This window comes from Scaptodrosophila lebanonensis, unplaced genomic scaffold (genome assembly GCF_003285725.1).
Source record: "Scaptodrosophila lebanonensis strain 11010-0011.00,11010-0021.00 unplaced genomic scaffold, SlebRS2 tig00001410-arrow-pilon, whole genome shotgun sequence".
Classification (NCBI taxonomy): domain Eukaryota; kingdom Metazoa; phylum Arthropoda; class Insecta; order Diptera; family Drosophilidae; genus Scaptodrosophila; species Scaptodrosophila lebanonensis.
This window is the reverse complement of record NW_022060738.1, coordinates 7,468,021-7,488,973: the sequence shown is the minus strand read 5'-3', so window position 1 is coordinate 7,488,973 and position 20,953 is coordinate 7,468,021. Positions and strand designations below refer to the sequence as shown.

The 20,953-nt window shown below is 35.7% G+C and overlaps 2 protein-coding genes across 2 annotated transcripts in view; one reads left to right on the top strand and one right to left on the bottom strand.

Moving 5' to 3' along the window:
• LOC115630776 (insulin-like growth factor-binding protein complex acid labile subunit) overlaps positions 1–20,953 on the bottom strand; it is an 82,171-nt gene that overhangs the window by 28,481 nt on the left and 32,737 nt on the right. The window contains exon 3 of the mRNA XM_030527431.1: positions 18,886–18,908. The gene's annotated coding sequence lies outside the window, so the exon portion shown is untranslated. The remainder of the gene's footprint in view (positions 1–18,885; positions 18,909–20,953) is intronic.
• On the top strand, positions 17,433–18,130 carry LOC115630488 (eukaryotic translation initiation factor eIF1-like). Its single transcript, XM_030527072.1, has one exon. It carries the CDS (start codon positions 17,572–17,574, stop codon positions 17,902–17,904), a length of 333 nt encoding a protein of 110 aa, XP_030382932.1. The 5' UTR covers positions 17,433–17,571; the 3' UTR covers positions 17,905–18,130.

The following is a 20,953-nucleotide window of genomic DNA, read 5'->3' as shown; positions in this document are numbered from 1 at the left end:
ATGCGGTTGACGTGCTTAAAAGTCAACACAATGCCCTACTGAAGTAGGGGTGCGAAAAAAAACTTCAGAGTTTAATGGAAAAATGCCTTTGCTGACATTTTATGTCGTAAAAATTGAAAAATATAATATGACGCTATGGACAAATTTTGTCATCAAAATTCATGGAAAAAAGACCAAATCTGAAATTGTGTGCCAATAGAGTCTAAAAACTTTACAAAAAGTTTGACAGCTACCCTACAAATGTAATTAAAAAGAGGCAGATGCAAAGACGAGCTGTCAGCGCAAGGAGGCAAAGGTTAAATATGGTCGACCACAAATCCCAATGCCATAAAATTTCAAACTCTTCAGACACAATTCGCCTTCAATCACACAAGAAAGGAAGCAGAAGCGAGCCAAACATCGGGTCTTGGGCACGTTTTCAACTCTTTGGCGAAGCGATAGAAAAAATTACTTGCCATTACAAAATATTTGCCGAGTCGCCAGCCATTGATAAATTAGCCTGACAAGTCCTGTGGGTCGTCAGTGAAGCACAATATTTTCCTTTCATAGAAATTTCAAACTAAGAGGCCGCAGCCAGAGGAGGAGCCTGCTTGCCCTTTCGGTCGATTCAATTGATTGAAATAATAACCAGTTTGGCACAATCTTTTTTGTTGGGGGAGCCAAATTGATAAATGCAAATTTAAGTAGAAAAATGTTATAGCTAGTTCCATTTTATTTTCGTCTTCTCCCTTTTTGTAAACGGCCAATGGAATTGATAAATTAATGAGCATTTTTGACATGAAAAGCGCAAAATTTCCATTTGACATTTCAATTGAGTTCATTGAAGAATGCGTTTCAATGACAGCTGAAGAGCGCAAGTTTTCGCGCATTCCATTACAGAAAGTTGTTCTTATGTACTCGTATATGCGGTTGTGTGTGGCTGAGCTTGAGTTGAGCATAAATTACTTATATAGTATACCGTGTACATACATATATACTAAATGATAAATTGCCCTTTTTGATTGGATAAGTGTGTGCGTTCCACGTTTTCCAATGAAAAATATGATTTTAATTGAAATTGTATTGTAATTGTGAGAAGTTTTTGTTGAGCGCCGGCATTAATTGGCAAGCTTCACACTGCTACAAATAATATTTCCTTTTCCTCTTTTAAAATGAGTTTCTCAAAAGGAACTATTTATGTATTGAACCTTACTTTGATTTTATGAAATACGAAAGCTTTGAGTTTTTAAAATACAAATATAGGGACCTGGGACCAATGTAAACAAGATATAAAGCAACAGTCAAGCAGTCAGTCCAGACAGTGCTGTGTTATATGTTCCTATAGCAGGAGCACAAAGAAGAATAAGAAGAAGAATCCGAACCCCCTCCTTCAGTTTGTGGCTGTAGTGCTGGAGTGAAATTGTTTGTTAATTTTTGCCGGTTTGTATGTCATTTTTTGAAATAAAAGTCGGGAAATAATTAATTGTGGGTTATGTCTAAAACAGTGTAAGCATTCATTGATAGGCACAAGGCCTTGGTTTACCTGCAAAGCTAAAATTTAATAATCTCGCTTAAGAGTTCGCTTAAAGCAAAAAAATTTTACGAATATGTTTTCCCTTGTTTCGGGCAAATAAATTTCTTGTTTACAGTACATAACTATTTAATTTTGTATTGCCTTTTTTTTATTTATTTGAAGATTGTGTTAAATAATTGAAACTAAATCATTAATGTTTTCTCACCTATGCACTACGACATTTATAATGCCTCTTTCCCCCTATGAGTCTGATTATTTTTGTTCCTATATATAAATGGAAATACATTAGGCCTATAGTACATCTATATGGTACTTGTAATGTTTGGCTGAATCTGGTGTTGCGCTTTTTGGCTTTTAATTTTTCTGCACTTCCCTCTTGTTGTTTTTGTGTGCTGTGTTATTGTCTGCTATTTCACGCCTTCTTTGTGTCTAGCAATTCTCGTTTACACTTACATACCCTTCTTTTAAATGCACTTAATATACCATAATTAAGTTGGTGAAGTTCATTGCAAATAGTAAAATATATTTTTTAAGCCTCGTATTATAACAAACACATTTCATATCGTAAAATATATATTTTTAACGTTATTCATGTTTTAACAGACACATTTTATTAAATGATTATCAAATTTAAAAGTTTTGTAAAGCCATACTTTTAATTTTTCCTCAACACCAAAGATAAAATGAACTTTTAGTAAACCTTTCATTGACTGCGTACAACCCACACACAAATTTCCAAAATGCCAAATGTATCACAGAATCCCTTTCACCGTTCAAAGTTCAGCATGGGCAACCGCATTGCCCAAAAATTAATCAGGCTGAAGTCGCTCGCTCTGCCGAAACGTCAAATCCGAACGTTGCTGACAGATTAAGGCTGCCAGAAATGCGCTAACACAAACACACACATGTGTGTAACTAAAACATACAGCTCGCATATAGAAATCATAGTAATTAAGATGAGTTTTTGATTAAGCGAGAGTCGTTCATTTGCTCGCTTTTTGGGGTCCCATTGACTTTTATAACTAATTTGCACGCATTTATTAGCAACTGAATGGTTCGTTCTGTAGCCGTGCAGATAAGAGGTGATTGGATGGGCTGGTGAGCAGACCATTTAGGAGCATTCAGGACTGACAGCAAAATCATAACGAAAATCGTATTTTCCCGTTACTCATACGCAGCATTTCACAGCACCAGAGCTTCTCTGTTCGTGTGTGTGTGTGTGTGTGTGTGAGAGTGCGTCAGAGCGCGCACTTTAAGCCATGGGCTTAAATGAAAATCCAGCTATTTTTCATTTTCTGCTGCAATCTCAGACCGACTACAGCAACAACAACAAGAACAACAATGCCAGTAACGGGAACGGGCATTGAAAGCAATATGCGCATGTCGACGCCACAGGCACAATAAGCGCTTAGAACACACCTCACAAATAGACACACGAACACATACTTATAGACACACACACACACATAGACACCCCACAATGCGCATTAAAGTGGTTTTTGGAGCGCCAAGCGCCGCTGCCATTTTGCCAGCCAAATGAGGTTGTTACTTACTGTTAACACTTTTCAATGGCGCTCACAAAGTACGCAGCGTGAGGATTGGCCATTAGCTGGCTCTTATATGGGTCTGCGGGTTTTGTGTGTGTGTGTGTATAGCTACTCGCTACTCACTTGTAGTTATTTTGCACAGCTTTAATTAAAAACTATAGTTTTTATTTTGCTTGGCATGTTGTAAACGTTCCTTAAGATTAAATACGCTGATATATGCGGATAATTTCATTTTATGACCGCTGTGCATGCCCATACACAATATTGCTACACTGAACAAATTTGTAATTTTTGTAATTTATGAAGATACCTCAAATATAAATTGTTTGAAAAAGAATCGAAATTTCACTTAATCTCACATTTTCTTCTAAAAAAGATAAGCGCTTAAATTTACTCAATAGCATGATTAAAAAAAACATGTTAAAAGTCCTTAAAACAATAAAAAGAATATAATATAATATATATCAATTTCAATAAATGCAATGCAAATAATAAGTTGAGTTAAAAATCTTAAAAACATTTTTTTAGAATATTTTCTGAAACATATTTAAATTTTTACCCAAATGTATGCATTTTTTCTGAGCTGAGTTAAATGAATACGACTTGTCGAAAACAGCCCAATAGTTATGGCAATGAACTAAATCAAAACGTTATACTTTACAAATTTTGTTAACACTCCTTAGTGTCACCTCAAATTTAAAATAGGGATGGAGTGGAAAATAAAACAAGATAGAACGCTACAGTCCAGCAAGCCCGACAGTAAAATAGCCTGTACTCTCCACAAAAAGGAAAAATAAAAAAAAAAAAAAATTTAAAAAAATAAATTATTAAAAAAAATGAATGAATTAATTAATTAAAATAATTAATTAAATTAAATTAGAATACATGTTTATGTTCAGTTTTAACAGCACACATTTACATCACGTACCTATGCGTGTTTATATGCGTGTATGTATGCAGCACAAAGTTGAACAAAAGCAGCAACAACAACAGCTGCGGGCAGCGCTGCCGACAGAGCTGCAGGCAGCGCATGAGCAGCGATTTTACTTATGGCTATAACTTTCTTCAGAATTGACCTATCATGATGAAATTTGGCACACGGACACATTAGTACTAACTGGATGTACCTACCAAAATTGATTTTTAAATTCCGAGAATTACGGAAGTTATAAGAAAAAATACGAATTGCGGGGGAGTGGGGGGGTGTATCAGAAAAAATAAACAAACTCGTTCTGCCTAGGGCTTATAGGAACCTTGATACCAATTTTGGTTATCCTAGCTCTTGTACTTACTGAGATCCTTGCGCTCATACAGACAGACGGACAGACGGACAGACGGTCAGACGGACAGACGGACAGACGGACATGGCTATATCGACTCGTCTTCTCATCCTGATCAAGAATATATATACTTTGTGGGGTCTGCCACGCCTCCTTCTGTGTGTTACATACATGCGCACAAAACTAGTATAGCCTTTCACCCTTTGGGTACAGGCTATAAAAAGGCAGTATACTGTAGCTGCTTCAGAAATAAAGGCGTTGATCCAATCAGACGAACATAAGTGGATCGATTTGATTCATATTATTGATCACGAATGTATATTCTATGTGTTTCCTTCCACGTAACAAAGGGTTGCATAAAACTAAAAAACACATTTAACACTTTGCATACCGCTTTTAAAAATTAATCCATGCAAAAATGCATCCTACATAATGTAGTTTGTATGACAGCAAAAAAGTGATCTTTGGTGTAAAGCTAGAACGAAATAGCTCTAGAGAAGAAAAGGACTTTGGATTGGATTTGGTTGGCCAATCATATGTGAACAATACGATATACGTTACTTTGTTGTGGGTGAAGAATATACGAGTAATAAATTCATGTAAAAAATGGTGAAAAAATTATGATTATTGCAGAGTACTAAAAGTTGTTAAGTTTTTTTTTTATGAGTTACTATATATAAGGGTGAAGAAATGCCACCTAAACGCATTGGAGGTGATAATTTAATAATTTATGTTCAATTATGTAACTGAAATGAACGGGCTCAACAGCTTGCAGACACATCAGAAGGATATATAAAAACTGCCCCCAACACAAAATGCATACATTTGTTTGTTATTTTAGCATTTGTCTACAAGTCTTTTTGTTCAGTGTAGTACACGCACATTTATGTACTGCCATTCATATGATGATTAAAAATTCAATTTAGTTTGCTTTTAGAATTAAATAATTTATATGCTGTTTTTGTGACTGATGCTGCTGCGCTTGACATATACCCATGGGGCAAGACATGGTATTGTGCATGCATCACTTTGTAGAATAAGTCGTTGAATACGGCAATGCGGCACACATAAAGCACGCACAAGCACGGATGAGCTTCAAAATATTTAATTTAATTTTCCTTTGCGAAATATTTCGTAATTAGCTCAAAGCATACAGCTTTAAGCACTCTGCTACATTCTAATGACAGGTAAACAAAATAACAGTTGAAGCACAAAAACCACTCGCGTTAGTGAAAGTAACTTATATACTCGTGTTTGCGCTCAAGACAATGGTAGTTGTAACAGAAACAGCCATCTTTTCCACTGCTTTTGCTCACTTTACAGACTTGTCCTTTTTTTTTGGCAACATTGTTTGCATGCCTTTTCCTTCAACACACATACGCTCAAGTCAACACACACGCGACTGCACTTTAGCTCATTCATCAGCCATTCAACGACGTACTATCCCGCTCTTGCTCACTAGTATTTCCCTCTCACTTGTGCCGCCAACATGTTTTTGCAATTTACCGATTTGCTTGCTAACAGTCTGACGGGGTTTTTGTTCATTTTTCTTCTCGATGCTCTCGACTTTTCGTCATCGTCGCTTTCCCCATTTTCTGTTTGTTCATCAGCGCGCAATTCAAGCGGAATTTTGAGAATTTACTCAGACGTTTTGTGCATTGCGTATACGTCGTGTGTGCCAGCGTGTCTTTAATTTTGTTTGCTTTAGCGAGCGACAACAATGGGCGTTTCTCTCCAGTTATTTGATTAGACATTAAAAAGGACTACAAGGACAAGCGACACCGACGACGGCGACGACGATCAACTGTTTATGAAAGCTGCTATTTGAAGTCATTTCGTTTCGTTTCATTTCTTTCTGTTTCGTTTGAGCTAAAGTAAATAAAGAAGCGGCAATGGGACAAACGGTGTTTATATATAGCCTTGTTTGCATTTACGCACGAGTTGCTCAAATCATTTTTCCCACTTGGTAATTGAAAGTTAATATTTGTGCGTGCACAAACAATTTAAATGGTAATGTGCAGCGTATGCGTGTTGTGCTCAAAGCCGGAGCTAACAGTTATTTAAAATTCCGATAGATGTTCAGTCTTAATGTTAAGCGCATACGCCACATGTGCTTCTCTCAGCTGCGTCATAACAAATTCACGATATGACAAGCTAAATAATAAACAACAGCCCTCTTAATACTCCTAATGTACTGCAATACTTATAAAGATATTAGAAAAATGAAGGCAACCGAACGATTATCGTTGCACACAGTGTGTCAGGAACGCAGGAATTTATCTCAAATTAAATATGTAGTTTTTTGATATGAATATTCATTTCCATACCGACTTTCGTTACCTTTTTCCATTATATTTTGCCATGTATTGAAATTCCTTATTACTAAGTATAATAAAAGATATTTTGTAGAATTACATGCAGGTGGTGGACGAATATTTAATAACGTGGACAAATCTAATACGTTTTCAATACTTGTTACATTTTTTAAAAGCATTACAGTCAATATCCCAACTGTGCTTTGGTTTCTTGCTTTCTTAATGAATTGCGATGTCGGTAATCGTCTTTTAAACAGCGGGGATGCTATAGTTACCTTAATAATATTTTAAATAGTACTTTAAAACTGTAATACTTTAAGCAAAATATATTTTCTAAAGTAGATGATATAGAAATGTTGCACATTAGCAGTTAATATCAATTTCCGTACCGACTTTCGTTACCTTTTTCCATTATATTTTGCCATACTTTGAAATTACTTACATATTCCGGGTATTATTATTTTTTAAAAAATATTATTGAAGTATTTTTGGTGTATCAATATTTTGGTGTGTTTTTGTGTTTTAATCGTCTTTTAAACAGCGGGGATGCTATAGTTACTTTAATAATACTTTAAATACTTTAATACTTTAAACAAAATATATTTTCTAAGGTAGATGGCTATAGAAATGTTAACTGTCGTTTTTTATACTTTTGATGCTTACTATCTATTATTAAAGGCATGCTATTTTATTATTGACTTGTAACGTCACTTATAATTCTTCCTGAATTTGTTAACATTTCGATATTATATCGATTCGGTTGTATTGCGTTTTCAAAACTGTTTTTGGCCCAATGTGCCCTGTCAGCTCGAAATCAGCCGCAGCTGAACAGTTTCGTATTTATTAGTGTGGGGGAAAGACGCAACAGTTAGACATTAGGCGTTACTATGTGTTGTCAGGATTTGTGACACGCGCTCGGTTGGTTGATTGTTCGGACGCGTGGACGCTATCCTATACCGATGACAACAACAACTCCCACCCGCTTGCACGCACTTCTGGCAGTTGCTTTTTTATAGATTACCAGCGACCATCATTGCAATAGCAAGACGTACAATAAAGGGAATAGGGAAGTGCGTAACTTGGCAAAAAGAATGAGCGAATGAGATAAACGAGTGGGCTACGAGCTCTCCTTGCTACCTCACCATCGCCCTTCTCCCTGGTCTTGGACCGCTCCATCTTAGTGAGCCAAATCTCAGCGTCAGCCAGTCTTTAAATGTTTCAAATTGCCGACAAGGGATTTGTGCGGCATTTGGGCTAGATAAGCGCCTGTAGTTGGCTTATCTTTAAGGATATTTTCATGCCTAGTCCGTTGGCCTGTTACGCGCCTACGTGTGCGCCGAGATTTATTACAAGCCATTTTTTGTTTTGTTTTGTTCGCCGCTCATCCGGATGAATATTTACATGGTGGGTCTGCTTTTGCCTTAGATATTGTCTAGGCCATGCAATTAAATTTTAGTATGCAAACAAAACAAAAGAAACTTCACTTTTTCTTCCTTCAAATAGTTGGCAAATACTTTGGACTAAAAGTATGCAAATTATTTTTCCGTAATGTGTGTTGAAAAGTTGACGCAAAGTGCTCTTCATTGAGCCATTAAGTTGTAGGCGCGTTAGGGCATGAAAACTTTTTCCTTATACCGAGTTGATGCGGAATGGGCGTACATACTTGTGGCCTTATTTGTTTGTTTGCTATTGCTATCAAAGAGTGTGCTTTTCACAAGCTCGTACACATGCCCTAGGAATTTGCTGCTGCTTTTATGTCAGACAAGGGCCTCAAAATATAATTAAGTCGAGAGTCGCATGCTGCACTTGCAGGGATAACAAAGCAAACACACAAGACAAAAAGAAAAATGCCGCAAACGAAAAAATCTCATAATATGCGTGATATTTTCAACACATTTCACCAACACACGCAAACATACTTAGTTCAGAACAAAAACAGAGAAAGTACAAAGAAAGCAGTGTCATATGAGATTAAAGGAAGCTGCAGTAGTACCAGCAGCAGCAGCAGCTGCAACAACAACAACCATGACAACAAACATTGCCAAAGGCGAGCAACGGTGCTAAGAATGACGACGGCAAAAACTTGTGAGTTTAGTGAAGTGCGCGCCATGAGAGACATAATTATGCGATTTAACACTTTAGTGCCGCCAAAGTGGGGCAAACGACGAGGAGCACAACCGACAACCGCTTCGTTGGGTAAAGGAAAAGCCTGCAACAAGAAAAGGAAATTCGCGCCAAAGTGCACTTTCAGCTATGAGCCAAAGTCAAAGTGGGGCGGTGGCTGCGGGATATCAACGGCAAAACAAAAACAAAAGCAAGAGCTCCAACAACAAACACAATTTAATGAAGCTGAAAAACACTGAGCGGTCAGTGCTTGGTTGGATGCTCTGGCATATGCCTTTAGTTAGCTAAAGTGATTATGAAATAGGCCGCATTCAAGCCGCTCAACTATGTATTTTGTTGGGCGCTCTCAATTGAATAGTTGGCCTCCTCACTCTGATTTTTGCCGCATTGCTAAACAAGTCAATGCAAATGATTGCACAAAATGCCTCATTTAGCAACGAATCAAATCGCTTCATTTCTAAGTGGATAAACACACAAATAACTATGAATGCAGTCAACAAAATGAGTCCGGACCCACATCACAGCGAATGGCAGAGTCAGCAGCAACGGTCGCTAAACGAATGAGCGAAATTGAATGAAAATTATGCTGCTACTCGACGAACTGGACAGGCCAGAAAGCCTGGCCAGGAGGCAGGAAGGTGCTGAGGGGGAAAGGGGGAGGGGCAGGCAGTTTGCTAGATGAAATATAATTTTATAAAATAACTTGGCCCTTTTTTTGCAGATCAGTGAACTTCGGCTTAGGCATGTGAGGTGGCAGCTACGGTAGGTAAACAAAAATTTGTTAAGCAAAATTGAATTGTATTTGACTGACGCTTGCCTAGGGCAACAACAGATTTCGGGCAGGACAAGGATGCTTTAAAGCACCAGAAGGTTCGCTTTTTGAAGCATTTAAAACACATTTTCAAGGAGCTGTGCAAATGCAAATAAAATATTTAAAACCCTGGGATTGCTTAAATTATTAATAAGTTAATTCTTTAAGAACAACATTATAATCTTTTATATTTATTTTATTTGTTCTATTTGCATGCCGCTTGCAACTTCGCATGTAACAACATTGTTATCTTTTCGAAAAATGTATATTTAATTCTGTATTTTTTGCCTATTAGCACTTTGAAAATTTTGTGCTTATATTTATTTTATTTGTGCTATTTGCGTGCCGTTTGCAACTTCGCATGTAACACAAAACAATGAATTCAATTTGAAGTATTTTTTCACAATTTGTAAACATTTGCAACAATACAATAAAATTGTAAAATTTGATATAAACAACTTTTATGCAAACACACACACAGTTACTATTATACAACATATATACTATACATACTATACAAAACAAAAAAACATTGAGTCTGAAGTGTAGCCAAAGCCAAAGCAAAGGAAACAACTTAAAGTGCTTACAAATTTTCATGGGACTTCACAGCAAATAGCCGCAGGCATCGTAAAAAAAGTATAACTGGGAGCATTTCAAAAACCCACAGATGTCGAAATGTGCAAACATAAAAATGCCACCAATTGATTGAGATATAATCAAAAGGAGCTAGAGCAAAAAGCGCTAACAAAAAAGGCCAACACAGTGTACGATTATGCTTTGGACAAAAAGTTGTCGGCAACGATTTGAACGACAACGACAAATGCGTAAGCGCATAAAAATCATGGCCATGCATGGCGGAAAACGGAAACAGTTCAAACGAAATCCGCAGGCCAAAGAGACGAAAAATCAAATTACGCATACGCAGTGTGGACCGACACACACACGCACGCACTGAAGCGATGTTACCAACGGACGTTATTTTTGAGAGTTTTTATATGTACACTGAAAAAAATGTGGATAATTAAAAACTTGATTCTCTAAAAAATCGTAAGTATGAATTATAAGGAGCTTTTAAACATTAACAATTATATTTATATTTATATTTTTTTTATTTTATTTTTTTAAACAATATGAAGAATGTTTCGTGTACTATATTATTGTAGATAGTTGATATCTGAGTTGCATATATCCCTTGTGTTACAAAAATTTAATATAATTAAAAAATTGATCTATCTAAGAAATCGTAATTTTATATTTATATTTTTCTAAACAATTAAAGCAATGTTCCGGCTACAATCAAAGAGCTAAATAGCTGATATCCCTACCTGTATATTTATTCTTCTGAATATGTGATACTACTCTGAATGAATATATTTACTTCCTAAATCTGTTGTGTGGGTTCGCCCATCGTAATAATTGGCCAGTCTAAATATAATTTAATTAATTACATTTGCATGCATTTATAGCTCGTATGTGCATGAGTCTGAATATCTGTACGCACCTGAATCGCAGAAACCAATCAACTGCAGGCAGAAGCATGTACACTAATTCGTCTTCCGCTTAAACCTTCATAGGGGGGGTCTACCATGCCTTTTTCTAGTTGCTACTAAATTAAATAATTTGAGAATATCCTTTAACGTTTCGAGTACAAGGTATAAAGGAATAATTGTGCGAAGTAAAAGCATTGGAATTACCACAACTGCATTCCGGCATTGCGCCTAATATATACAAATATCCCATATGTTTAAATAACCTGTCTTTATTAATTCTGGATTAGGGCTCTTAATCGTATGCCAGTAAATATTTAAATTTCACAAGGAACATTGAAGTTATACGATAATGTGTATTTAATGCGGACTATTATGTGCTGTTATTAAAGCTGCGACTACTAATTTATAAGTAGTTCAGTCTTGAGGTTGTTCTTCTGTTTGAGAAAGGCACCTCTTTTAATTTAATTTACATTTCAGAGACTCATATAGGGCCCATTTTCTGCAAGTGTATTTACTCGTTTCTCATCGCATTTTACATGTTTGTGCATACATTTTTGAATGGTAGAAGCAAACATATGCGCACACTCTCGTTGCTAACTGAGGTTAAATGTGGTCTTGTTTGAGACGCATACATCATCACAGGCATAAATAAGATAGAATTTATATGCGCATGACTAATTTGCAAACGGTCGACAGTTGGTTTCCATCTCTGCCCTTTGATGATGCATCATAAACTTCGAGCTTCATATTTTATTTAATATACAACTCTCTGTGAATTTCGCCAGCGATGGGCTTGTGGTAGCAAAAGTTGCCTCACATTAGTTCTAAACAATTTCTTAATCAAATAGGCCAACAACCGATGGCATTTCAAACAACAACAACAGCAACTACAGTACTATGCTCAAAGAGTAAACAAATAAAAACCAACATGGCTTCCACGGTACTTGTACGACATTTCTGTGTGTCATTGATGTCTCATGTATATGTATGTGTGACAAATTGTGCCAAAGGCTAAGTTTTGATTGTTGTTGTTGCTGTTGTTTTCTTTTTAGTAGTCTAGCACATACACTCATACATGAGAGGCAGCTTCCTAGGCGCTGCTTTAAGATTCTCAAGCATGGCGGCTATGTTATGTCTGAGTTGCCGTCTGCTCAGCAAAAAGTGTTACAAATTTATGACGTTTTCCTTTTGCATTCCTGTCTTTGCATCGTTGGTCTTTAAAGTAGCTAGAGACTCGAACCCAAACCGGCACAACCCCATGTCGGATGGAACAGTCGAAAAAGGTCAACAAAAGGCTGGAGGCTAGCAAAGGACATCGCATTGGAAGTAGTAAAAATGTTTGCTGTTGTTTTTTTTTTACTTTTACGGTTTTGGGTTGGACGTACCTAAGAAGTGAAGAAAAAATGTAGTAGCAAGCAAAACTGTAATGTTGCTCATCTTTTATTAATATTTCTTTGAGATTTTTCTCTTTTTCTTTCATTTTTGCCGCAGGGAGAAAACTAGTCTAGATCGAGTATAGTTGAAATTCTTATGCGCTACAATCGAAGCTGACTACGTGTTCGTCTGCAACCTAGTATGCCAGGCGATATGCCCAAATATATAGCTCACTCACACAAAGCAGCAGGGCCATAAAAAATAACCTTCAGGCACTTGATTTGTTACATAAGGTACTGTTTTATGGTTGGCCTTGCCTCTGCGGAAACTTTACTATTCACAGCACCACAATAGGGTGACCATACATGTAAGAACAAATATTGAATCTTTTTTGAAAATACAAGAAATGTAAACTTTCAAAGCAAACATAAGCCTCGTTAGAGGTCGCTAATATTTAGAATTAAATTGACTATTGCAGTTTCTTTATTATGGTTATTTTACGTACGACTTAAGCTTTAATCGCCAACGTTTCAATATTTAATAACATGACGTGTTTAGTTGAACTTCTTAAAAAATACATTCGAATGAAAAGTCGAATTATATTTAGGAATATTTTATGCAATTTATAATCATTTATGTCATAGTCGTTATATTATATTATAATTAACAAATGATAGGTCGCAAACATTTTGAATTAAATTGAAGAAATTGTTACCATTTTTGTTTCATTATAAATGTTATTTTAAGTTTCTAACTTCATGTTGCAACTCCATACTATTTTTAATTGCTAACGATTTCATATTTTAAAACATGAAGTTAACGTTCGATTTCTTAAATAAAAATAGTGAGGAAAAAATACATTCGAATAAGGATTTTAATAAAATGTATGAATGTGTTATAAAATTCGAAAATCTTTAATTTTATTTTTTGCAGAAAGACAACTTTTATACCGTAGCCGAAACATTAAATAATAATTTACAAATAATTAAAAATTGCTCAATTTGATATTAGAATTGTATTAAGGTATTAACATTTCTGTGCCGAAGACTATTACCCCTTTTGAAATCCCTTTTAAAATTGCTATAAATTTTCGAAACCTGGCATGGTCACCCTTATGAACGCTTCATCATCTCCATCTTCCACGCCTCTTTTGTGTGTGTGCGTGCCCCGCTTAAAAGTGATTTAGCGGAAATTGTTTTTTAATGTGGCAGACATTCTTTAACTATTTAACCTGTGCAGCAAAAGAGACGGCACAAAATGTCAACCATTTATCAATGGAAAATCAATAAGCCTTAAACCTTTTTTATTTTTCGCCCTTTTTTTCACTTACTTTTTTCTTTATTTTTTCTGGGCTACGCATTTTATAGTTTTTGTGCCATGCTCGGAAGACGAGGCGACTTTGGCAAACGGAGGTAGAAAATAGTAGTAAAGCCATCACACATACACATACACACATACACATACAGGTGTAGATACTCGCCTAAACACACGACTTGTGTTCTATGGATCTATGTATGTATGGTGTGTTTGTAACAGTTCCATTACTCGTATCGCTTACCAAACATCCGTTGTAATGTTTTGACATTGCGGATTACAATAAAAACGTTTTTATTTGTTTGCATGACTGAATGAATGGAATGACAGACAGTTGACTGGCGCTCCGAATGACAACGAAACGTTCATTAGAGCGCGTTTATCACATGCCAACGTGCAGTTTAACCTAAATATTGATTGTGCCATTCGACTGGTAGATAAAAGCGCAGCTTCTATTTCTATTCCACACGCCAACCGCTAAGCCCTAGGATTGTGTATACGGTATACGAGCTGTGTGCTAAGTGGTGTGGGATTAAGTTATTAGGTGGAGTTTATGAAGCAATTAGCATACAATGCGCGCGGGACACAAAAAAACACGCTTGTAGGCCACTGTATCGTATTGCTTAATGAGTATGAGATCTCTACAATTAATTTATGTAGTATAATTTATCAAATAGATGGTATGGGCAAATTACAGGGCTGAGTTTTATAACAAGCTAACATTTCATTTCCCAGATATAAATCAAGTTGACTGCAATTTTTTGGGCTTTAATTTAATTTACGAGAGTGCAAATTATGAATTTTTACACATGGCCCAGTAGCGCATAAAATTTTAATTCAACTTCTGGCAGCCGCATACACATATAGTCGTAAACTGGAGCAAATAAACCGAGAAGTTAAGACAAATTACAGTGCATGCTTCAGCATCATGAAAAATCATCGTCTTCTTCATCGTCATCGTCATCATCACCATTGCCATCATCCCCATCATCCTCATCAGTAATATTATAATTACATAAAGAGTAAGCGCTTTTACAGAAATATAAAAAATAATATAACCACAGAACAAAAAAAAAATGCAGAAGGCAGTTTACCTTTTTGGGGCGTTTATGACAGAACACATAAACACTCACAAACACGCACATAAACACTAAAGGTGGACATGGACCGTGTTTTTGGTCGTGACCCATCGTGACACAACAAAACAAAACTACAACAGGAGCAAAAGTTATTGTAAATAAAACAATCGAATATTATTTAAACCGCTACAATTTCAGTGGACAAAATGAACATTTTAGTTAACGTAATACATTTTTTTGTTAAGGTTTTAAATTCAATTTTACTTTACTAGTTCTTATTTTACGTTTGGTGTTTTATTTTAATTTCATTTTTATTTTCTTTTAATTTAATTGCATCTTCTCTATTTCTTTCTTTTTATCGTTAGGGCTAATAACGTCTCTGATTACTTTATGCTGTAAATCGGGACATAGCTGGCCGTTGATCAAATAAAATCCTCCCATCTATTCGGTTTCGCTATTAGATAATATTGTGATTTTATTAAATTGAATGAAATAAATAAAAAATAGCAAAAAATGAGCAGTTTATAAAAAATTCCATTCAATTCATACAACGAATAGAATACTAGAATCGAGCGTCCTGCAATACATTCAGCAGTTGATTAAAATTAATGATAAAAATAAATTTTTTAAATCCAAATATCAAAACATAATCTCAAAAATAGTGCTATACAATATAACTGTGCACTCATAGACTTATTTAAATTAATGCGTACTAAACTCAATTGTTTCTCTCGTTTTTTAGATATTTTTGTGGCATTAATGGCAGGTCTAAAGGTCAGATTTTCTACCGCCTTTTTACACAGCTCCAGATCCTTCGATCTTCATCTTCTTATCAACTCTGTTTTTTTCCACAAATAGACGAAGTGTTCAGGGTTTATTTGTTTGTTTGTATGATAACTGATTTTCCGATTTCGATTTCCTTTAAGCATTTAAACAGTGTGTGGCAGATTTGTGCCCATCTCTAGTACCTACAAACAGTCTGCTGGCAGTGGTGAAGAAATATAAGCACAGTCGACTAAACAACAACAAGCTACACTTGCAAGTTTTACGATTTTCAAATGATGCACGTACAAATTCATAGAATTTTATATTTAACAGCGCCCAAAAGCACGTGGCACACAATGTTTGCCAGTGTTGCATAACAGTTTTAGTTCTTTACCGCGCACTCACTACTGTCTGTGGGTATGTGTGTGTGTCTGTCCCTGTGTCTGTGTATGTATGCGTGTGCGTGCATATAATTTTTCATTATTTACCAGACGAACAACGCAAAATGAAAACAACATGCAGCAGCTTTGAGCGGCGCACATTCATCATATTTTCAATTTAAAGCACAGTTTCCGGTATCTTTCCCGTTCCCTCTCTTTCTCATTTGCTCTCTCTCTCTCTCTGGTTCTTTGTCGTTTTGTGTGTGTGTTCGCCAATGGGAAAACATGCGGAATATGAAGAATGAGTTTTGTATTCGGTTTTTACGCCGCATGAAATTCTGTATAATTACAACTGCTGTGTGCTGCATTAAGCGCATAATTTGTTTGACGAATGCTTTTAGAAGCCGATTCTTAAGGTGTTGTAAAGCGCAAAAATGTTAACATGATGTGCGACTCTGTGAAAGGCAGAATGCTTGCTTACCTTATTTGCATAATACATCTCGCAGCATGACAGTCTCATTAGAATTGAAACGTAATGCCGAAACTTTTTTAATTTGGTTAAGGTTAAGAAAAATAATAAAATGGAGAAAAATGTACCATTGCATGCATGCCGAAGGCCAGCAAAAACTCATGAATTTCCCTGTGCTTTCTAGTTGTTTTTGTGAGTGTTTTTTTTTGCAAGCACCGGAAAACACAAAAGTCATCATGAACTTGGCAAACATAAAACCGCAGGTGTGAGTTTCGAAAAATATGCATGTGAGTGAGCGAAAGTTTTTGTTGCCTACTTTTCTGTGTGTGTACACACACACATATCCACTCACTAAATGCAAATTTTCTAATTTTCCAGCGCGTGGCCTTTTACTTTTTTGTGTTCTGGTTAGCACTTGGTTTCTTGTTCCATTTTGTATTATGTGTTTCTTCCATTTTACAACCGCTTGCCGCAAAATTAATCAGGCAAAAACATATTTTTACGCTACAGCGCCTAAGAGCAGGCCACATTTTTATTCGCCAGCTCTTCGTTTCTTGTACGAAATTGAATTTATGCATTTGGGGCTTGCTCATCTTGCCCCTGGAGGGATGTAGTCTGTCTGTTTTGGTGCAAGAAGTGGCGTTTATTAAATTTTATGAACCGTTTTATGCGCCTGCTTCCAAAGAAAATTCAGCAATTTCGTAAATTAGAAAATAATTGTGCCTGAATGCTTTAAAAATCGCTGGGTCTTGTCTATTGAAACTAATTGGCTGAGGTTCAACAACATTTGGTTCCCATTAGTCGGACAATTAATTGACAGCTTATGATCGAAACAAACAAATCACAGCAAACTGTTTTTACGGCGTCATTGTCGATTTTTCAAGTCAGTGCACATTCATTTAACAAACGTTTAGTGTCAGTTTTTGGTTATGCTGTAGAAAAAAATAGTCAAAAAATAAAATAAAAATAAAAAAAAAAACATCTCCCATTCGTAAATTTTGTAGTTCAACAAGAAAAAGTTCCCAAACGATAGCAGTAGCGTATCGGAGTGCATTTTTGCTTGTTAATTCGTTCAATTGTACAAGTGTACGCTTACTTTCGGCTTTTCGTATGTCCATACAGAACCTCAACGTGCGCGACCCATTTGCTGATGCAAGCAAGGGCCCTGATGATGACATACAGGACGGCCTCGTACATATAAGGATTCAACAGCGGAACGGCCGCAAAACTCTGACCACCGTCCAAGGCCTCTCAGCCGAATACGATCTGAAGAAGATTGTGCGCTCATGTAAGAAGGAGTTTGCCTGCAACGGCACCGTGATCGATCATCCCCAATACGGTGAAGTGCTTCAGCTTCAGGGTGACCAGCGCGAAAACATATGCCAGTGGCTGACTAAATCGGGCCTGGCCAAAGCCGATCATCTGAAAGTTCATGGTTTCTAAGGCAAGGGAACATAGGCCCTAACAAAATGTTTCACTCAAGTCTTCAAATTGAGGAAGAGAACGTTCCCATAAAAACCAGAGAACAACGATTACGAAGCAGTTGGCAGTTACACAGTTATTACCCATAATTCATTCAAATATTTAAAAAGCAATAGCAATGTCGCACTAACATGAATCACTTTTAGTTTGCAGTTAAATAAAATAAAAAACAGTTACACACACATAACCAGCTGTAATGATTTAATGGCCATGCAAGCAACAGTGGAATAGATTGGCAAGATGTGTTAGTTTTGGTTTTTAGTGTAATAAATAAGAAGTCGTTTATTTCAAAGTTAGGCAGTCAACATTTAGCCTCACCTCTAATTTATACTCAAACTAAACTATAGTTGCATATTTTCTTTACAATTTTAAAGCATCTCGACGACTAAGAAGATATCTTTACCGGTAAATAGAAACTTCTGTAATCTGCAGCTAGCTACCAGTAAATACTGACTTCGCTAATAAGGATATATTTACTACTTACTAACTTAGGTAGGTGTTACAAATATGTAATGGAACAGCAAATAACTCTCATAACAATTTCATAAATTCGGTAAAAATGATCTGTTAATGAAGTCACAAAAAACAGTTTTAGGTGTTTAGTTTAAAATCTGTGAGAGAATTTCTTCACCAATAAGGCCCTTTCTCAGACATCTATAATTTTCGTAACTTATTTCTCGACTTTTAATGTAAAAGAGAAGTTAAAAAAGACTCAAGTGATATTTACTAAAATAATGAAATACTTATAATTATTGTTTTAATTATCTTTCTTTCATGAATCGAAAATATTTGCAATGTTTGCTAATTATGGCCCACCGTGCACTCGCCCAAAGTTAGTTAAGCATACAACCCGAACAACCTATGGCAACCATAAACGATGTACACTATGTATATACATCTATGGCTTATGTTATTTCATCATAAATTGTGGATGACACTCACCTTTGCTATGGTTACAGTTTGTGCTGCAAGTAGAAGAAATCAAGTACCAACAATTATTAATTTATATGAGAAACTTTTAAATTAAATAAAACTTTGTACACACACACATTCGAGTACTACTATAGTAGTATAATCGTATGTATATCGTACATGTGTAGATAGCCATGCCCACTTTGCTTAAAGCAAGGCCAAGTGCGTCACTCACGTAACTTTGGCGCTCGAGTGTCATGTAAATAACTGCAAGGTAGCAAAGGGCACCAGAGGTAGTGACGTGAGTCCCACTCGGCGCCATTACCTTGACTATACGTCTACTTCAATGGCACACGCGTCACATTGAATTTGCCGCAAAAGTGAAACGCAAACAGGGCACGAAAGTTGCGAAAAGCTCAAACCACAGACGTAGACACATCTATAGGCAAGTCGGTTCAAAAAAACCATACATATATGAGTAAATTGGCAAAATATAGGAAATATAGTTAAACCTGCCAGGCTGATACATGAAATGGTTTTCAACCAATACTTAACGTTTCACTTTCTGATGCTACTCCACTTAATAATAATTTTCACTTATGTCAGCAACAAACTAATTTTGTAGGCTTAGTTTTAATTCATATTCTAAATATAATATATCTACTAATAACAAGTGTTGTTACAAATCAATTTTAGAAGATGGATGGAAAACAAAACGACTTAAAACTCCTTTAGCTAACTAATGTTTTGACAGGGTTATGAAAAGCTTCTGTGGATGTTGTCCAATAAAGCTGCATAGATAGTTTTCTTAAGTTTTTACATTTTTAATTACTGCTGATATTTAAGGCAACAAAATCCTTTACCCATTCAGACTAACTATCTCAAGTGTCACTGTACTGGAATCCACGTGAATGTTTAAAGCGCCAAAAGGCTTCCTTGGTGGGTTTACTGTGCGCGCCTGGACAAGTTTAAAATTTATGAAAATCATAAATTTAAATGACAGAAGTGCGACCGACACATGCACATACAAAAAATGAAGGAATGCTGCGGCTTTGTATTGTGTGTATGAATTTGTTGTGCGGTCGCCGAGCTATTTATCAGCGCGCCAATGCGGCCAACATGGCCAATGTCAGAATTAGCGCAGTCAGAGCAGTGTGGGCTGTTGTTGGTGGGCGTGGCTTGTTTGTGTTTGCCTGCCCAGGGCGCGGGTTCTAGATAAACAAATGGCTTGCACTAAAACTAAAGCACAAGTCTAAATGGTGTGACAACAGCTTGAAGCACAGCGCGAGCGACAAGCAGGCGCAACACTGATGCTGAACAGTAATGCACAGTGCTTCGAAGCTACATATTTTTTGAATTTCGGCAACTTACAAGCTCTCCAATTAATATTGAATAAAGAAACTATTGCTTTCCTTTATTAGTTTTTTATTTTCATATTTCTTTCATTGCTTAGAGAATTGTTGCCATAAATTAAGTAAAGATAAATTAAGTAAAGATAGCTAATCAATCAACCCCCGATCAAACTTAATTTTTTTGAATCCTGTTACTGAGAATAAAACAATCTCATGAAACAAAACAGGACATCGCTGACCCCTCATTGTATATAGTATGTAGATATTTTATTAAGTAAATATTTCAAAACAAGTGAATTAAGTATATGCGTTACAAAATTATAAATATAATATAATATAATATAATATAATATAATATAATATAATATAATAATATAATATAATATAATATAATATAATATAATATAATATAATAGAATATAATATAATCTAATATAATAATATAATAGAAGATAAAAATATAATATAATCTAATATAATATAATCTCCTCTAATCTCCTATAATATCCTCTCCTCTCCTATAATCTCCTATAATATCCTATAATATCCTCTAATCTCCTATAATATAATATTTAAAAGTTTTCTATATCAAAGTATGCAGATACAGCTCATCTAATTAAGATTACAACTACTTTTATTCTTCATTTTGGAATAAAGATACTGTATTTTTTTTTTTACCACAACGTCTGTCTCAGATTACCGATAGTTTTTATAGCCTGTACCTGTAGGGTAAAAAGGGTATAAGT